Source organism: Prunus mume, linkage group LG6, assembly GCF_029339155.1.
Source record: "Prunus mume cultivar Tortuosa linkage group LG6, ASM2933915v1, whole genome shotgun sequence".
In the NCBI taxonomy this organism is placed as follows: Eukaryota; Viridiplantae; Streptophyta; class Magnoliopsida; order Rosales; family Rosaceae; genus Prunus; species Prunus mume.
The window spans coordinates 3,231,905-3,251,538 of record NC_142703.1 but is presented as its reverse complement, the minus strand read 5'-3'; the positions used below and the strand labels follow the sequence as shown (position 1 = coordinate 3,251,538).

Sequence of the window (19,634 nt, the reverse complement as noted above, 5' to 3'; positions counted from 1 at the left end):
ATAGTTTTGTATGGTGAGGGTGGCTTCCCATTTGGTGGTGTTCAATGGATGGGTGGATTTGGCATGGAAATTTGATGTTGTCAAAGAATGCAAAATCACTTGAAGGGATTTTGATTTTGGACAGTAGGTCTCAGACATGTATAGGACACCCACAAACAAGTACCCAATAAACCCTAGAAAAGCAAGCACTGAAAGTACAATTTTTGTGATGGTTATTTCGGGTATTTGATCAATATAATTGGCTTGTGAAGAAACCCTTTCTGCATGAGGGAAGGATAACGAATGAATATTTCCCTCATAGTACTGCGTACTCATTTCAGAGTTCGAATCTCGCTCTTCTCTGACCTATTATGTCTCCTCCTTAATTCGTCACTGAGGAAAGAAGAAAAAAAAAGGCCGGGATGGGGGAGAAATTAAGGAGGCCTACGGAAGTAGGCAATGGAAAGGAGAGAGTATATTCATATAAAGGTGGTTTCATTAGCTGTTTGCAGTTGGAAAGGTTTTGGGAGTTTGGAAAGTTTTGTACCCAAAAACTAACTACTTGTGTATATTCTAAGATGTAATTGTCCATTGGTTGATCAGCAACTGAAGTTGTTTCAAATAAAACTAAAAACTAATTAATAGGATAAATGTGTAGTAAATCATCATTTACCCAAATCATGGTAAGTTTATAACTCACAGCTGGTACTTTGACTATGAATCTATGATCTTAAAAATTAATAAAAGTTTGTTCTTCGTTTTGTTATTTGACAATGTATTCGACTCTCAGATCGTGCTGGCTAACTGTTTATAATTGCAAATTCATATCATACTCGTACCAACGCATGCACTAAACTAATTTCTGATGACATTTACATTAGGGTACTGATTTTTCCACTCTCTTTTTATCCACTTACACTCTATTTTTTTAAAATTGTTTGTTCTCACTCCTCTTTTGTTCACTTACACTCCTTTTTATCTACAACTCAAGGTAGTCCTTGGGCTAGTTCTGCCCCTAGTTTTGACAATATAGCGATATTTTAAACACTTTAGTTTTCCTTTAAGGCAACAAATTGAAATTGATGTATAAAGTTGAGGTGACATTTCTATGAAAACATCATTTAAAACTCTTAATAGATAATTGGTTGATTTCATAAAATTTATTTATTGACCCTTCAAATTCATTTAATCTACAGCTGGGCCAAGCCCATATAATTAAAGAAACATTTTGGCCACAAAATAAATAAAGAAACTATGGCTGCGATTCGTGTATAAATACCCCAAAAGCACTGAAAACCAGAGTCGTCACCTGTAGCTTGTTTCACTCCGCGCTTCGGGTCTTCCTCCATTGAAGCCATCTTCGCCCACCACTTCTCCGGTTCAACCCATCATCGCCATTTCCCCCATCTTCAGGTATAGCTCTCTCCCTTGTTTGGTTTCAGTCGTTCAAGTATTTTTTTTTTTTTCAAGGTTTTGATTATTTTTCCTCTCGTTAAGCCCTGATGCTCTCCCGCCTTTGATTTTTCAAATCGAAACTCTCTCTCTCTCTCTCTCTCTCTTTATTCTCTGTTATCTACGCGTTTTAGTTCGTCGTCAATTTAGGGTATTCTTCTCAGTTCAAATTTCGTTCTTTTCTTTAGCGGGCTAGCGTAATGTGGGTTTTCATTTTTGTATTTTTCGGATTTTATATGATTGTTTCTATGTGTTTTTAGATTATTATGATGGTTTTACGATATGGGTTTGACTTTTTATTTATTTTTATTTTTAATTTTTTAATTTTTATTTTATAGATGGGCATCATATATAATTTGTATGCAGGGTCCGTATTTTGAATGCGAAAGGCGTTGCTTTGTTCTGTTAGATATTTAAAAGGTGATCACCAATTAGGGTTTTGAGGGACCTATCAATTTTGATGGGGTTTGTTTGTCTTGAAAGTTTATAGAAGAAAAAATTGTTCTTGCTGTTTCCTGTGCTGTTTCGTTTAGTTTTCTGCTTCTTATTCTGAGCGTGTCTAATAATGTTTGAAAACAGGGTCTTCATTGCACATCCAATGTCTTTTGATCTCAACAACAAACATTCATCAACTATTGGAAAATTTTACTTTATGGACCGAGGGAGGCTCTGGTGTTCGCGGAGGATCTTGTTCCGGCACTGGACTTGACCTAATTTTTTTTGGGAGTGGGCGTTGTTTATAATAGTGCATTATTTTCCTCACATCTTGTGAGGAATTTTTACAGTGGGATTTAAGGCTATTGTTAGATATTTGAGACTTTACATTTGGATTTTGTGATGGGGAAACCACCGTTGCCACCTGGTTTCCGGTTTTCTCCAACTGATGTAGAACTTGTACGGTATTATTTGAAGAGGAAGGTAATGGGGAAAAGGCTACATTTTAACTTCATTGCAGAGGTCGACATTCACAAGTATGCTCCTTGGGATCTTCCAGGTATATGTCATTCTAATTTCTCTTATTTGTTTTCTTCACTGTCATTTACCTTGGTTTTCCTACTTTGTATCATATAGTTTCTGACTGTATTGTGCTTTTTATTTCTTCAGAAAAATCTGGCTGGCAAAGTGGAGATCTAAAATGGTACTTCTTTTGTCCGACAGCAAGGAAGTATTCAACTGGAGTTAGAGTGCAACGTGGCACTGAGTGTGGTTACTGGAAGTCCACGGGAAAGGATAGATCTGTTCTTTACAATGGTGAAGTTTCCGGGTGGAAAAAAATATTGATCTTTCATAAAGGTCGATCCCCAAAAGGAGAAAGAACAGATTGGGTTATGCACGAGTATAGGCTTGAAGCTAAGGACCTGGCTGATAGTGGTGTGCCACATGTAAATGACACTCTTCCTCTCACTATTTTGTATGCTTCTTTGTTTTCAATAAATTAGTCTGAAACTCTGCAGTGATTTAGTAATATACTCTCCTTTTGTAAAAGGTTTGTTATTCTTTAATGTTTTACGTGATTAGAATTTTTTCATGCTGCTGAATTGGACTGATAATGTTAGATTTCCTTACTTCATACAATTTGTTTTACTGCTTTTCATGGCTTGTGGGTTTTTGTTGAATAAGTTTGTGGCTTTTTGGTGTTGCAGGACTCATATGTGATCTGTATGATTTTCCAAAAAGATGGGTGGGGGCCCAAAAATGGTGCACAATATGGTGCACCCTTTAAAGAGGAAGACTGGACTGATGATGAGGCTGAAATTTGTTCAGAAGCAGTCCCACATGAAAACATGTCTGAGCTAAACCTTGTAGTGCAGAGCAACTGTAATAGTGCTGTCACTACTAGCGGACATTCCCCGAAGGGTATACACATAGGTCCTTCTGAATCGTGCATATCAGATGTTTTACCACCTTCTTGCAATGTTCTCCAATTGGTTTCCAGTAATCATGTTACAATGGAGAAGCTTCATGGTTCTGATGGTGATATCCTGTCAATGTTGAATTGCTTCACTGAAGGAAGCACTTCCTTAATGAAAGAAAATGACAAAAATGAGGTGTGTAATGCGCCCTTCTCTTTTTTCTACATGTAATATATATATCATTCCTGATCTATAGCAAGTGGAAATGCAAATCATGATCTAATTTATGCAATCAGGATAGGTTTATGTTTTGACATTCTGCTCGTGCCATCGATTTCCAATTTCAGATGTGCTAATGTGGCACAATATAGTTGGGTATATTTTACTCTTGTCATTGATGTCATCCAGGTTGTTGAAATAGGCAAATTAAGCCTTGTTTTGTTTTGTTTTGTTTTTTTTCCTGATGAGGGTCTTGTGTGCTCTACAAATTCCGTGCATCTGTAGTTTGCGTTATTTCCTTCCTCTCTCTCTCTCTCTCTCTCTCTTTCCTTTGGAGAGGTTTGGTGCTTCTCTGACTGTTTTTGTGTTTACTTTTCCTTGATGGAGGGCAAATTTTCCTATTCTTTGTTCATGGAGAAATTATATGTTATCAACTGTAGTGCAAATGTTATCTCTTGAAGCTAGAGTTTTAATCTAGATGGTGTAACTAGAAAAGTTGACGGCTTTGAATTTCAATTTTTAAAATTTCATTACATACTGGAGCCTCTTGGATGTTCTTATATGCACCTATATCTGTTAAAAGAAAAAAAATGATTCCATAAGTACATTAGTACAAATTAATTATCTTGCTAATGTTCTTTAAACTTCTAATGTATGCTAATGTAAAACTTCTTCACGGTTTGCAGGAGCTTGGTAATGTCATTGCTTCTGGAAATGCTAGTGCTACACCCAATTTCAATAGTGATGATATTTATGAAGATTTAGGAGACTTGGGGAAGATGGCTAGAGTGAGTGAAGATGGATATAATTTCTCCAATGTGCATAATTCAATCTGTGCTACGGCTCAAATGCAGCTAGGTGACAATGAGCAATTCTTGGAGCTGGATGATCTATCTTGGTAAACCGTTGAATTGCCCTGATTCGACACATACTCAGCCTCCTACTTTGATGGGAGAGACGCCTTTTCCGGTTGAAGACGAGTTGAATGTGTTTGATAACTTAACTTCTGAAATTATTTTTGCTCTCTAGTCCTTCAGATCAAATTTGTTAACCAGTTTGCTTCAGAAGTTCACCTTATCAGACACAACTTTGAGTTGCCTCTGCACATTCATTTTCATTGTTGGGACAGAACGGTACTGAAAATTGTGTTTACCGTATTGTATTAAAAATTATCAGGTTTACCTGGGATTACAATGCACTTGTTTTATGTCTATAATCTTAAACTAGACTTGTGTACTTTCGTAGTGTCATTTTACTGTTCAAGGAACAGTGCTTATGAATAGTATCTGGTTGCATTGGGCTTAGTCTCTCTGTGTGTGTATATATATATATATATAAATAAATAATTTGTTTTTCCTTATTGTTTGGTGACTATGATTGAATTGTATTAGATTGGATCGGATAGAATTGGTATTAGACTTGACTTGGGATTGCATTTTTATGCAACATTTTTAATTGCACAACAAAAGAGCTCTCAAGTCAAGTCTTTAACCCATCAACGACAGAGGACATCTCTATTGGCTGCCCGGTCATATTTATCCATTCCCATGAGCAAAAGTGGAAAGATAAAACCCAAAATTAGGAGCTTATATTTCTGTCACCAAAATAATAATAATTATTATTAAATACATTTTGGGTATTGGAATTTAGGAAAGAAATACACTTCCACACTCTCTGTCTAAAGCTGTGTCTTTTAGATGGAAGACGATGACGAATTCGGAGATCTCTACACAGACGTTCTTAGACCCTTTGAATCGTCCCAACCATCTTCTGCGCCGCAGACCCACCAACCCTCCACTGCACCCCAACCTCACCGTCCGATCGATCTCAACCTCCGTAACGAAGAGGACGAGATCCTATATGCAGCTCCTCGCTCTATTCCTTCTCTTCCCCATCCACCGAATACCCAAACCCTAGCTCCCGCCGACTCTGTCCCCGCCAATTCGACTAAAGATGCGGATTCAGCAGGTGGGTCTAGGGTTTTGGAGGATAATGGTGTTGAATTACCAAAAGTCGATTCTGTGGATTCTAATATCGGTGGTAAAAGTGTGGATTTGATGGACAAGGATGTCAATTTCGACATCGCGGAGGATAACAATGAAACTGATGATATGGGTTTGGACCCGGTGATTCCAGGACTATCGGAAACCTTGCCGGTGAATGATTCGGCGGTCAATATAGGAAACCCGGAAGGTTCTAGAAAGGAAGGCGAGAGAGGCGAAGATGATTGGGACAGTGACCATAGCGAGAACGATTTGCAGATAGTGTTGAATGATAACAACTACGGGCCTATGGCTATGGAGAGAGACGGAATAGGCGGCAACGCTGAAGGCGACGACGACGATGAAGACGGGCTCGTTATTGTGGCTGATGGTGAGCTGAACCAAACGATGGAAGAGCAGTGGGGTGAAGACAGAGCACAGGCGGCTGAAGGTGAGAGAAAGGAGATGGGTGAAGCCGGGAAGGCTGTTGGCGGTGGCAGCGTGGTTGCACCCCCCAAAGTTGGGTATAGCGATCATGGGTATCATCCATTTCATTCTCAGTTTGAGGTTAGTTTAGTTTTGTTAACATGTTGATTAATGTAGGGAACTTTTTGTATCTGGGGTCTTGTGATGTCCCCTTTTTATGAGAGATTAGAATTGTAAATTATGCTTTGTAATCATTGTACAATGTGAGTGTGTAGTTGATTATCAGTGAAGTGAAAATTAATAATTTGAATATGTTTCAGAATTGTGGCATTTACTTGAATCGATGGTACCTGAAAATTTGAATGGAAGTCACTACAGAGAGTGGAATTGCTCAAAATACAGGATCATATATATTCTCTTTTCTCCGATTGTGTTTATTGAGTAATTTAATTTAAATAAGCTGGGCATTACCTTCTTGATGAAGTGCACTGTGTTAAGATTTTTTCCCCCCAATACTGAGTAGATGCCTTTGCCCTTCAGCTGTCGGGATTGTCTTCTGATAGAAGGGTTTGGGAGTTTGGAGTGTGCAGAAGGTCTTCACTGATTGAAATAGAAAATGGGGAGACACATATATATTAAATTCTATGAAATTGATTTTTCCTTACTCCAGATAGTAACTGCATTTCTTTCTACCTAGGCTTAGCTGTGGGGGACAGCTGCGGTGATACTTATTGAGGAACAGTAGTAAACATGCTATTTATGTACACTTCTCGAGTAATATTGCCACAAGAGGCAATTTATTGAGCAATGATGATGTGTTAGAGAACACACCTAAATGTTTGACAAACCTTCACAATTTCCAATCCTCTGATTTCTTCACGGTCATAAATCTTTGATTATCATTGATACTACATTGTAATGATGATATGAAGAATTTAGATTCTACTCGGTGGATTAATCGGCGTTGCCTCTCTGAGGCACATTAACTACAGAGAGGCCTGAGGCACATTTACTACAGAGCTTTAGAATTGAGGATTACAATGATAGTTAACTAGGCTGACGTATTGTTAACGGGCTCTGAATCTCCATAAGAACATACTCTCACTTCCAAAGTTGTTGCAATTGATGAGGTTTGTGTATACCACAATAAATTTTTATGTAGCATGGCCTCATTGCCCTCTAGCATATGCCCTTTCCAATCTTGCTGCAATAGAAGGTGCAGTTATTAAGCTATTTTGCACATTATCATTCTATGAATAAATACATAGTGAAACACTTCATTTCCAAATAAAAAAAGCATATTTCTTGAAACTCTGGAACATGCCAGTAGCCTAGTCTTGGTGCAAATTGTTGAGACCATGTTTTCCTAGATAGGTGGGACTGGATTGCCAATGCATATTATATTTTGCCTTTAAATAGCTGAGAAGTCACTGTCTGTACTTAACCTATACAATTTTGAAGGATGCAAATTAGCTATAATGTTCTGAGCTTAGCCTGTTGCATGCATTATTTCCCCTCATCAAATCCATCGGGAAATTAACATATGTGAAGGGTTTTCTTTAGACGAGTCTTGCCGAATCTCCAGTACATTCATCTAGCAGTGATGACTTTACTGGGTTTCTTGAGAGAGCACTGGGTTCTGGTTCTTCGCATTCCTCACCAGATGAAGAAGCTGATTATGAGAGCGATGATGGAAGTGAGAGGAGGTGTTTAAATCTTCTTTCTTTAATGATTAATGTAGTATGAGTTTTCTGTTAAACTGCAGGTTAAAGTTTATTTAGCGTTCGAAATTTTTACTTGGATGCAACTTATGAATTACCTTGCAGTGCAAAAAGGCGCAAGGTAGAGAATCTTGGAAGCATAGAGGAAACTCATGGGTCCACTTCACAAGTATTTGTAGAAGAAAACTCAGGTAACTTTTTCAACTCAGTTGGATAGCTTTTTGGTTTGTTCTATGTTCTGTACCCTTTCAACTCCTCGCACTGCAAGAAGGGTTTCTAATAATGGGTGAAATGCTGTGAACTGTCATAAACAACAAATCCCCGCCTGGTCATAAGACCAACTTAAAATTACTGTTCAGAAACTAAAGGGAATACTCATTTTTTCTTGTTTCTGCTCAAACAAACATGAGAAAAAGTTTCAAAAAGCTTTGCAGAAATGCTTTTATTTATTTAATTTTAATGTAGAAACAATTTGAGTCTTTAGAAGAAGTATGGATTGAATAAGAATGTTGTAATTATTATGTGCTGAAGGATTCTCAGAGGATAGATGTGAGCATCCTGTTTTTGCCTTTAGGTGCATAATATTGTATTCATCATGTTATTGTGTGCAGAAGCATCCCCAAAGAAGGATATCTGCACTCATCCCGGTTCAGTAAAAGATTTGTGTATGGTTTGTGGCCAGAGGGTGGATGAGAAGTCTGGTGTGCCACTTGGGTACATACACAAGGTACTCTTTTAGATGGCAAATTGGTAGATACAAGAATTTTGGATTTTTTGCTTAAATATTGGTAGTATACATGCATATGGTTTTCTATTAATTTGTTTTGTAGAGGCATTATTAAGTTCCTGTCAGTTCTTTCTTTTAATTTTTGAATTACCTATCCCTGATGTAAAAGATAAACTTACTGTTAGGAAAGAAACATAAATTTTCAATGTTTTCATTTTCAGTTATATGTAGAATGACTACTCAATCTGCTGCTATCTTCTTTTACAGTGATATAAATTGGAATTTATATGTTTCTGCAGGACTTCTGGCTTAATAATGATGAAATTGACCGGGTACGCAGCACAGACATTAAGAAATCATTACACCTTAAGAAACTTTACTTGGTACTTGATCTAGATCACACGCTGCTAAATTCCACCCATCTGAATCATATGACGGCAGAAGAAGAATATTTACATAGCCAAACAGATTCTCTGCAAGGTATCCAATGTTTTCCCTTAATGTGTTTTTGCTTTTGTAACACAATTAATGTATACACCTTTCTTTGTGGGGTGTTTCTTGTCCCTGTTGGACTTTGCAAACTATAGAGAGGTTCTCTAGTTTTATTTTCCGTAGCATGCTTCTGACATAAAACAAGGTTGATGAGGTGTTATTTGATTTGATTCATTTACCGTAGTATCGTGTGCAAATGGATGTGCATACTCTTATGTTTTTCCCCAACTTAATTGTTGCTCCACTGTGCTACATGTAGATGTTTCAAATGGTAGCCTCTTCAGAGTGGACGTTATGCATATGATGACCAAGTTGAGGCCCTTTGTTAGGAAATTTTTAAAGGAGGCCAGCGAAATGTTTGAGATGTACATATACACAATGGGTGAACGAGCCTATGCACTGGAAATGGCTAAACTGCTTGATCCCAGGAAAGAGTACTTCGGTGATAGAGTGATATCACGTGATGATGGCACCCAAAAACATCAAAAGGGTCTAGATGTTGTGCTTGGGCAGGAAAGTGCTGCTTTGATCCTTGATGATACAGAAAATGTAAGTACCTGACGTCCTTGACTCCTTTATGTCTGGATAGTGGATACACTGGCTATGAGTTTGATGGTCTTTGAATCTGTTGTTTATCTTTTGAAGGGTTATCAATGTTGCTCTCTGTTATTGTAGGCATGGACAAAGCACAAGGACAATTTAATATTGATGGAAAGATATCATTTCTTTAGATCGAGTTGTCACCAATTTGGGTTCCATTGCAAGTCTCTTTCAGAGTTGAAGAGTGATGAAAGTGAGCCTGAAGGAGCTCTTGCAACTGTTCTTGAAGTTCTTAAGCGAATCCACAATATCTTCTTTTATGTAAGTAATGCTGCTGCCTGTCTCTTTAATGATAAAAAATTTCATTTTGTTATGAGCTGATCAATTGTTGGTGAACCATTTGGTAGGAATTGGACAATCTTATTGACAGAGATGTGAGGCAGGTGAAGAATTTTATTCAGGAACCACTAAAACTTGACACTTTTTTCTTGTCTGCTTATTTGGAATATATCTTTGTTTGAGTGATTTGTTTCCTGTGCTTTCACCGCAATCCAACTTCGATGCAGGAGGTCTGCAAGGATTATTAATATGGATTCTTGTGAATGTTATTTGTAGGTGTTGAAAACTCTTCGGAAGGAAATCTTAAAGGGGTGTAAAATTGTTTTCAGCAGTGTTTTTCCTTCAAAATTCCAGGCCGAGAATCATCAGCTGTGGAAGATGGCAGAGCAGTTGGGAGCCACTTGTTCAACAGAATTGGACCCGTCGGTGACACATGTGGTTTCAACAGACGCTGGAACAGAGAAGTCTCGTTGGGCAGTGCAAGAGAAGAAGTTTTTGGTCCATCCACAGTGGATTGAAGCTTCAAATTATATGTGGTTAAAGCAAGCTGAAGACAAGTTCCCTGTCAAGCAAACGAAAACCTAATGATCTCTTATTTCCTTGCTAACCGTTTCTTTTGTTGTGCATAGTCAGTCTGGAATATTTTACTCCTCTCGTTCAGTGTAGACCAGTTGCTCCATTGATCTCGCTTAATCAGCTCTCTCAAGTGAAGAGTACATGGAGCCAGCCACCACTAGATAGGGCATAATGGTCCCAGAAGTTCATTCAAGTTATTTAATTTTCGTTTTTGAATTGTTATTACACTACATAGAAAAGATGTTTCGCTGACAAGGTGGGGCAATTTGATAGTGGATCTTTTGTCTCTGTCATACGAAATTTTGACGTGCTCGAAATTAGGGTTCCAAAAGTGTTAAATTTGCTTAATAACACCGCAAGATAGAGCCCAGTGGGCTTCTGAATGCCTTGCAGGCCTAACAACGATGAGGATGCTACATGACATGGGCCCAAAACCTTACTACGGTTTTTGATTCTTTTATTTTTAAATTTAGGTCCGGGTTTTTTAATTCTTTATTGACGTAGCGGCTTAAAGCCTTTTTTGTTGTTGATTAAAGCGAGGTAACTTCATTGAAACAACAATGTTATAGTAAAAAAAGAAAAACTGGACTTCAGCAATGTAACAAGTGTAGTTTCATTAAAACTTTGCTTTTAAAAACTCCCAAATGGAGGAAAATCTAGTTAAGGAATAAGAGTACCACTATATCACATACAGTATAAAATTAATTTAAGAAAATAATTTGTCATTGGCCAAAACATCATAAATCCATAAGGGACCATCCTCTAACCACACTTGAAAGTTCTAAGACCAGAGCGCTTGTTTAGCCAATAGATGAGCAACTTGGTTATACTCCCGAGGAGCAAATTCACATGATACATCAACACTTGTTGCAAAAAGACTAAAATAGTCATGTCATGTCATGAAAATTGATAGAGTTATTAATGGAGATAACGATGCGCGGTAAAGTGGAATACGAAACCACGGTCAAGGGGGTTAAGTGGGTCATTTTAACTTTGGGAGGTAAAGTGAGATTTGACCAAGTTTCAGAGGGTAATACAGTAAGTAAGCCTTCAATCAGGATAGGTTTATGTTGTGACACTTTGTTTGTGCCATAATGATATGTTATTAACTATAGTGCAAATGTTATTTCTTGAAGCTAGAGTTTTAATCTAGATGGCGTAACTAGAAAAGTTGATGGCTTTGAATTTAAAATTTTAAAATTTCATTACATACTGGAGCCTCTTGGATGTTCTTATATGCACCTATATCTGTTATAAAAAAAAAAAAGATTCCACAAGTACATTAGTACAAATAAATTATCTAGCTAATGTTATTTAAACTTCTAATGTAAAACTTCTTTACGGTTTGCAGGAGCTTGGTAATGTCATTCCTTCTGGAAATGCTAGTGCTAATTTAGGAGACTTGGGGAAGATGGCTAGAGTGAGTGAAGATGGATATAATTTCTCCAATGTGCATAATCCAATCTGTGCTCCAGCTCAAATGCAGCTAGGTGACAATGAGCAATTCTTGGAGCTGGATGCTATCTTGGTAAACCGTTGAATTGCCCGGATTCGACATATACTCAGCCTCCTATTTTGATGGGAGAGAGACGCCTTTTCCGGTTGAAGACGAGTTGAATGTGTTAGATAACGTGAACTTCTCAGGTTTACCTGGGATTACAATGCACTTGTTTTATGTCTATAATCTTAAACTAGACTTGTGTACTTTCGTAGTGTGTTTCTTTTGGGTCAATAACGTTGAGGTTATAATCATGAGGTTGTGACTTGGCTTATGTTTTTAATGCACCATCTTTGGGTCAATAACTCTAATTTTGCACTTTGGAAGATCAACTCATGCAACCTACTCATTTCACTTTCCCAAACCAAATTCTCTTACAAGCGATTCGAGAAAAGGGAACAATGGACTTCACATTAAGCTATAAATTTTGGGTTTTTCCAATCAAACTTGTATTTTCCATGACCTCTTCTTGTCAAAACGCCAACAACCAGCAATACATTTTTTTGGGGGGTTAAAATATGAGGTTGTTGATGAACTTTAATACATTGTAAACCAAAACTTAGCAAGTCTCAAGACATTCTAGACCCACTTTTAATAAAAACGAAATTAAATACTTTTAAATTAATTTCAGCAAATACCCCAATAACAAAAACCAAAAAAATCTTGAAAATCCAGTTTTAAATCTCAAAGCTCAGAATATTTTGAAAGAAAAACCCACAAAAAAATGAAGAAGAGAAAATTGATAAATCATATGTGAGAGATAGAGAGAGAGTCAGAAATCTCGTGTGGAAGTGCCGCTCATAGAAACCAAGAGATGCCTGGTACTGCGTTTGCACATTGAATTTCATCATCCCCTCTCCTCCTTCATATATACATACATATATTAACACAAAACCCTAATTACAGAACCACACAACGCCATTGAAATTCAGACGAGCTTTGTTTGGATCGGATAGCAGAGGCTGAGGAGGCTTGCCTTTTATAAAGAACGCTGCTCTCATAGCGGTGCCCTAGCCTCGCCTTACGGAGTCGTTTTGATTTGAAGCAGGCCCTAAGCTCTTGCTACGTCGTCGTTCTGAATTAGAGTGGGCCCTAACCTCTTTCTACGACCGGATAGGCCCGGCCCATATTTAGGCTGGCCCAAACAAATAAGAAACTCCTTTTTATATTTTGGGTTTTCCTCATTAAATATGGAAACTACCTTTCTATAAATATTAAAAATTAAATAAAAAACCAGAAACATTCCCATTTGAATTGAGTTTCCTTTACCGCCTCCTTTTTCTTTCTCTATAAAACTCAATCACAACCCCGACTTTCACTCTCATATTAAGATCTCCGAAAAATCCAAGTCACAGGTACTTTCTTCAACTTGAAGATATGGTGGCCCCTCGAAGAAGAAGCTTAGAACTCATACCTAATGAGGGCACTCGGAAGATGACCTTTTGGAAGCGAAAGAAGAGTATATATAAAAAGGCTGACGAGCTTTCGAAGCTTTGTGGTATTGATGTTTGCTTGATCGTCTACGAAGCCGATCAAAAGAAGGGGAGGGCAGTTCAGCCGGAGACGTGGCCGCGAGATCCAACTCAATTCAAACGCATTCTCAACAAGTACAAGGATTCTAAGGATACGTCCACGCCTGGATTGAAGAGAAACTTTGATATGTCAGATTTTTATGAGGACAAGAAAGATCACGTGGATGAGGATGACGAAAAGTTTCAGAATTTGGGGAAGAAGATTTTTGAGGGGGAATATCCGACGAAGTTTCAAAATTTAGGGAAGAAGATTTCTGAGGAGGAGTACCCGACATGGAACGATCGAATAGATGATTTTTCACAGGATGAATTGACTAAGCTCATTGCTTCACTCGAATCCAAGATACAAGTTGCAACCAAGAAGATTGATTCTATAGAAAGATATATGGGGTTTGCTAAGAAACAAAATCAAAGTTTGGTCCGGGAAGAGATTAATCATGATGAGCAGCCCTATCAAGTCCCTGCTTTGATGTCTCCTCCATCACTTGTGCATTATCCGATGTTGCCAAGTGCATGGGTTTCAAGCTCAGAATCGGAGAAGAGCTAATGACAACTTGACAACCTCGGTGTATATCTAATCCTTTGTAATCGAATTTCTAGTAATGTTTAGTTTGATTTTGATGTACCTTTTGGCTAGGGATAATATAGACCTTTTATTTATAACTTTTCTGTTCTGATTACATTTGGACCTTTGCGTTTCCATTTTTATTGAAATCATTTTGTGAGCTTTTCAATATGTGTGTGTGGTTCTTTTGGGATTCTTTCAATATGTCTGTTTCTGGGTTGTTGTTCATAGCTTCAATTGCACTCAAAAATCTTGGAGGAAGATTAACTGCTATAAATCAGGTAAACATGTAACAAGAAATGCAATCCTTGAACCTAGCTAGTAGAATTTTTCTGTGAGTTAGCTTTGATATTTTAAACAAGAAATTGATGTGGGTTAGTTCAGCAACAAACTATATGGGTTTGGATTGGATCATATCTAACTTTATCTTGTGCTTATTTTATAGTTAATGATCATTTCTGGAGTGTCCATTTCCTTAAAAAATGGGGTACTAGAAAGCTGGAGGGCTTTAGCATTAATAGGTGATTTACTTAGACAGAATGTGCTTTAGAATACTTATCTAATATAGTAGTAGAGTGCTCATTTGTGTAGTGATTGCAGGACTAGTTCCCTGTGCAGTGACCATTTTCGGTCTCTTTTTCATTCCTGAGTCTCCAAGATGGTTGGTAAGAAATACTTTTCTTTTTCTTTTTGTAGTTATATTGTTCGTGATCTTGATGGTACCAGAAACAAAAGGGAAAACCCTGAAACAAATCCAAGTAGACATTAATAAATAGACAAGTGAAGGAAGAGTTAAAAAAAGAAAAGAAATGAAGAGCAATTTTTGTGGTCATTTGAAATTTTGACAGCACAATGCAACACATTGGTTGATGGAATCTTGAGAGAGGCTTCCAAACCACAAAAATTGTACTGCTACTGTTTACCCCACAAAATCATTGTCCCTACTTCCTTTTCATTTGTTGTAATGACTGTTTGGCATTGATTGGTTTATTTATTTTGCTTTTGTTTTTGCCTTTGGTACTGTATTCATGTCCTTGCTCTTGCTGGTTCCCTTTTTGGGGTTTTCAAAGGTGTAGCTTTGGTGGTTTTCAATGCCACTGCTAGTGTATCTTCTTCTTATTTCCTGTCAAAGTTGATAGGGAGGCCCATTGTCTTCTATATTAGGCCTGACAAGCTGCAGTTCTTCCAAAACCACCAAATGTCTCCATATCTCTCATTGATATAGGCCTCATCATTTGGCTCGCAGGCTCATAGCCGATGGGGTTCGCCTGCCCATTGAAAAAGCTGTCCGCCCTGTTATGGCTTTGAGATGGCCTAGGCCTGTGGCCGCCTTGACTTTTGGGTGGCCCTGAGGCCATAAACTAAATGAGGCCCCTTTTTTAGTATACAATTGCGAAAAATAACAAATAAAATGATTTTACTTCGCGAGCTATGAGCAAATAAAAAAGGTTGTATGCATTATAGTAGGACATATCTCCATAAAAAAAATTCAAATTAGATATTTAATATCATGAAGGAAATTACAAATTTACAAACTGACGTTCTAGCAACCAATAACCCAAGGAAAGAGTTTGTTGTTTGCTTCTATAATGGGTCTTTATGTGTTTTGTTCCTATTGGAAATTGAAAAAATAGTTTGCTAGATAGGAACAAATATAAAGAAAAATTCATAAATCTGATTACCTTTATAATTCTCATGCTTCTCTCCTCTTGGTCACCATCAATCTCAAAGACAAAGATCAAAAAAGAAAAATTTGTGAGGTTTTCATTGAGAGATCGATTCTTAGGGTTACAATATGAGAAAAGAGGAATGAGAGAAACTGAAAATAATGGATGGATTGAAGAGAGATTGGGAAAACAGAGAATAAAATGGTGGTGGATTATATAGATAGTATGTTCTTCCATGGAGAAACTAGGAGTAGGCTCTCCGTGGGAAAAGAGGAATCCTATTGGGGTTTCTTCTTGGAAGAGGAATCGTGTTTCCTCATTTAATTTTATCGTGTGTTTTTTTTAAATAAGTTGGACCCCAAAAATTTATTCCAAATTCATCAAACGTCCCCCAGATATTTTATATATTTTATATTTGATGAGGGTATACATATATAATATAAACTGTAACACCCCGACCTCAAATTTATCCCATGTTTAATTAATTTAAATGGAATTGAGAAATTACCCGTGGGAAAGGGGTATTTTAGTCATTTTCTTACCCGAAAGGAATTTGGGAATTCGGTTGTATTGCATAAGAGCACGGTGAGATGAGTCCGTAGACACGTAGTGGGCTCGAATCGAGTTGTAACGAGAGAGATATGGTCAAGAAGCTCAGTGGCATAATCGTAAATATTTGAAATTGGATTTTTGGTTAAAAGACGGAAATGCCCTGCTCGTCTCTCTCTCTCTCCCCGCTGTCCCTCTCTCCCTCCGCTGGTTCGCGACAAGAATGGAGGCCGCCACGCTTTGGCCGGCCAGGCTCTCGTCCGCCACCAAAGTCGACGGCCGCAAATGACTGGCCGCCGCCCTCTTCCTACCCTACCGGTTCGCCACGCCGTGATTTCGCCGGAAACGAGGAGAAAGCGCGGTTTTGATAGAAACTTCGCGGCCGCTTCTCCGTCGTCCGACCGCCATTTTTGGCAATCAGTGGTATGGAAATCCATCCCTTCGCATGATCTAGCTGATGGTTGGGTAGGAATTGATCAATTTGTAGCGAGGTAACCCGATTTACGAATGGGTTTCTACCGGATTTCGAGGGGAGATTCCGCCACTTCCGGTCAGTTTTTGGGGTATGTCCAAGAACAAAAGTGACTCCAAATTAGGTGTATTACCTAGGTAGGAGTCTTGGCTCACGATTTGGAGGATTTCCGCGATGCGATATCGCTTGACACCCCACGCCGGCGCGCGGTGGCGGCAGGCACCTTTATAGCTGAGGGGCATTCTTGTCCCATTGTGATCCTCTCAATGTCACGAGCGCGAGGTGTGCTCGGATCTCATTTTGGATACCGCAGGTTCCGAATCTGATATCGATATTGCGATTTTCCGGTTCGCTAGGTTTGGACCGCTTGGATGGTCCTGAAGTTATAATATGTTGATCTAGGTATTACCAGGATCGTAGGATTCGACGGATCGTAAAGGAGTCCCGATATCAAAAATGCCAACCCTAGGTTAGGTTTTAGCGACCGTCCGATCGGCGATCGTGAGCGATCCGACCGTCCGATCGGACCAAACTTGCAGGACGTGTGTCCTAAAGCCCGCAGAACCTATAGGAACTTTCGGATCGAATTTGAGGTCGTGGGCCCGCGGGCCCGCTTGACCAAGTTTGGGTAGTTTGACCCTGGGTTGACCGCTAGACTTTCCTTGTAGTCTACCATCCCGGAGGGCTAGAATGACTTAGTGATGTGTCTCGAGCGTTGTTGAGTGAAACGGAGACTGTGAGCTTAAGATATAAATTAGTGAAGTTAAATGGGGGAGTTTACGGTATGCTTTATTTGTGCAGGTTTATATTTTATATAATTAATTGTGTGGATGTTTAAAAGTAAATAAAACGGTTGAATGTTAGCTTACAGCTACACGCACTACCCTACGCACTTCCATATATTGTGATCATGTTGAGGGTGGTGAGAATGTAGCTGCACCTGGGAGGTCGCACGCCGCCTTGGATTAGCCGCAGTGTTGCGACTCCCATACGAGGCCGGGGCGCCCCGTCGATGAGGGGAGCTTTGGTTGTGTGGAGGGTCAGAGAATGTAGCGTGCCCCTGGTGAGGTCGCACGCGCCTTTGGATTAGCGGCGTGTTGATGCACCCACACGTGGAAGGCCCCGACGTATGAGGGAGATATGGTTGTGTGAGGGTCGGTGAGAATGTAGCTGCACCCAGGAGGTCGCACGCGTCTTTGGATTAGCCGGCAGTTGATTGCACTCTATACGTGGCGGGTGCGTCCCGACGTATGAGGAGATATGGTTGTGTGAGTGGTGGTGAGAATGTAGCGTGCCCAGCAGGAGGTCGCACGCGTCTTTGGATTAGCCGGCGTGTTGATGCACTCCATACGTGGTCGGGTGCGTCCCGGACGTATGAGGGGAGATATGATTGTGTGAGGGTGGTGAGAATGTAGCCGTGCCCAGAGGTCGCACGCGTCTTTGGATTAGCCGGCAGAAAGGATGCACTCCCATACGTGGCCGGGGCGCCCGACGATGAGGGGAGATATGGTTGTGTGAGGCTGGTGAGAATGTAGCCGTGCCCCAGTGAGGTCGCACGCCTTTGGATTAGCCGGCGTGTTGATGCACCCCATACGTGGCCGGTGCGTCCCGACGATGAGGGGAGATATGATTGTGTGAGGGCGGTGAGAATGCAGCCGTGCCCAGCAGGAGGTCGCACGCGCTTTGGATTAGCCGGCGCAGTTGGATGCACTCCCATACGTGGCCGGGCCCCGACGATGAGGGGAGATATGGTTGTGTGAGGGTGAGAATGTAGCCAGCCCGCAGGGAGGTCGCACGCCGCCTTTGGATTAGCCAGAAGTTGACGGACTCCCATACGTGGCCGGGTGCGCCCGACGTATGAGGAGATATATGTGTGAGGGTCGGTGAGAATGTAGCGTGCCTGACAGGATGTCGCACGCGCCTTGGATTAGCCGGCGTGTTGCACTCCACACGTGGCCGGCGCGTCCCGACGATGAGGGAGATATGATTGTGAGGGTGGTGAGAATGTAGCGTGCCTGGGCAGGAGGTCGACGCCGCCTTTGGATTAGCCGGCGTGTTGATTGCACTCTACACGTGGCCGGTGCGTCCCGACGCATGAGGGGAGATATGGTTGTGTGAGGTGGTGAGAATGTAGCCTGCCTGGGCAGGAGGTCGCACGCGCCTTTGGATTAGCCGGCGTGTTGATGCACTCCTACACGAGGCCGAAAGGCGTCCCGTCGTATGAAGGGTGATACTGTGATTGTGACTGATGGGTTGTGATGGATAAATATTTGAATGTATGTATTTGTGTGGTGGTAATGGTTTATTTGATATTAGTAGCCAGGATAGATATGAAAGAGCTACGTGTGGCTTGATCCCTTAGTAGGGTACGAGGCAGCCTGAAGTTACTAGGTGCAGCCACATATTAGACCCCACTTAGGTGGTCTTATTGGGATTGGGTTGGACCTCGTTGTTGGTCCCAAAACTTGGTTGAATTGGGACTCGTCCTGTGGACTGAGCAAGTGAAGGTGTGCGTTTTTAGATTTTGAAATTGTTATATGCATGTTTAATGCATTAAGTTATTTTAAAAGCAGTGTGGGCAGTTCTGCTAGAAGCATTTGAAGGCCGGAGGCCATTTATGTAAATTGCATGAGATTTTATTGTGCATGCTGCCAGTTGGGTTATAAATGCGTTTTATGTGGAAATTTTGGGGAAATGTTCAATTTATAGGGAGACTCACAAATTTAAAGTCTCGTGCCCTTAGTCCTCTCTCGTAAACGAGGACATAGATTTAAGGAGTGAACCCGCTTGGGTGTGATGCCGGGTCTCCGCAGGTTCGCCTCTGGTTCTGGGAAATTGACGGTCCTGCCATAAACAATGTTGGGGCCCCTTAATTGGGGGCCCATGGCACTGCCCTTCCGCCTACTCCCTGGGCCCCGCCTGCCCGCGGTTAGGCTAGGCTTGAGAGGTCGGTCGGCCTAGGCCCGGATTAAGCCTCAAGAAAGTCCGCCAGCCCGCCAAAAAGCCCGTTAGGGCCGCATACATATATAATTATGTATAAATAAG

General features: G+C 40.2%; 3 protein-coding genes across 3 annotated transcripts; all 3 read left to right on the top strand.

The window, feature by feature from the left end:
- Positions 1-1,254: 1,254 nt before the first annotated feature.
- On the top strand, positions 1,255-4,807 carry LOC103336256 (NAC domain-containing protein 82-like). The gene is made up of 5 exons (XM_016795279.2): positions 1,255-1,392; positions 2,011-2,425; positions 2,536-2,813; positions 3,075-3,479; positions 4,190-4,807. The coding sequence occupies exons 2-5, from the start codon at positions 2,269-2,271 to the stop codon at positions 4,403-4,405; spliced, it is 1,056 nt and encodes a 351-aa protein (XP_016650765.2). The 5' UTR covers positions 1,255-1,392; positions 2,011-2,268; the 3' UTR covers positions 4,406-4,807.
- Positions 4,808-5,106: 299 nt separating this feature from the next.
- LOC148915839 (RNA polymerase II C-terminal domain phosphatase-like 4) lies at positions 5,107-10,599 on the top strand. Its single transcript, XM_089054970.1, has 9 exons — positions 5,107-6,052; positions 7,475-7,617; positions 7,738-7,823; positions 8,244-8,359; positions 8,659-8,839; positions 9,111-9,400; positions 9,527-9,712; positions 9,799-9,834; positions 10,007-10,599. The coding sequence occupies exons 1-9, from the start codon at positions 5,201-5,203 to the stop codon at positions 10,313-10,315; spliced, it is 2,199 nt and encodes a 732-aa protein (XP_088911096.1). The 5' UTR covers positions 5,107-5,200; the 3' UTR covers positions 10,316-10,599.
- Positions 10,600-13,181: 2,582 nt separating this feature from the next.
- On the top strand, positions 13,182-13,894 carry LOC148915838 (agamous-like MADS-box protein AGL103). The gene has a single exon (XM_089055293.1). It carries the CDS (start codon positions 13,182-13,184, stop codon positions 13,881-13,883), a length of 702 nt encoding a protein of 233 aa, XP_088911419.1. The 3' UTR covers positions 13,884-13,894.
- Positions 13,895-19,634: the final 5,740 nt, after the last annotated feature.

What these genes read in the sequence shown, in the direction of transcription:
- LOC148915839 (XM_089054970.1), top strand. Translation starts at nt 5,201, where the DNA reads ATGGAAGACGATGACGAATTCGGAGATCTCTACACAGACGTTCTTAGA. An exon ending in CATTTCATTCTCAGTTTGAG is followed by an intron (nt 6,053 to 7,474) that starts GTTAGTTTAGTT and finishes GGTTTTCTTTAG; the next exon opens with ACGAGTCTTGCCGAATCTCC. An exon ending in GATGATGGAAGTGAGAGGAG is followed by an intron (nt 7,618 to 7,737) that starts GTGTTTAAATCT and finishes ATTACCTTGCAG; the next exon opens with TGCAAAAAGGCGCAAGGTAG.
- LOC148915838 (XM_089055293.1), top strand. Translation starts at nt 13,182, where the DNA reads ATGGTGGCCCCTCGAAGAAGAAGCTTAGAACTCATACCTAATGAGGGC.
- LOC103336256 (XM_016795279.2), top strand. Translation starts at nt 2,269, where the DNA reads ATGGGGAAACCACCGTTGCCACCTGGTTTCCGGTTTTCTCCAACTGAT. An exon ending in TGCTCCTTGGGATCTTCCAG is followed by an intron (nt 2,426 to 2,535) that starts GTATATGTCATT and finishes TTATTTCTTCAG; the next exon opens with AAAAATCTGGCTGGCAAAGT. An exon ending in AAGAAAATGACAAAAATGAG is followed by an intron (nt 3,480 to 4,189) that starts GTGTGTAATGCG and finishes CACGGTTTGCAG; the next exon opens with GAGCTTGGTAATGTCATTGC.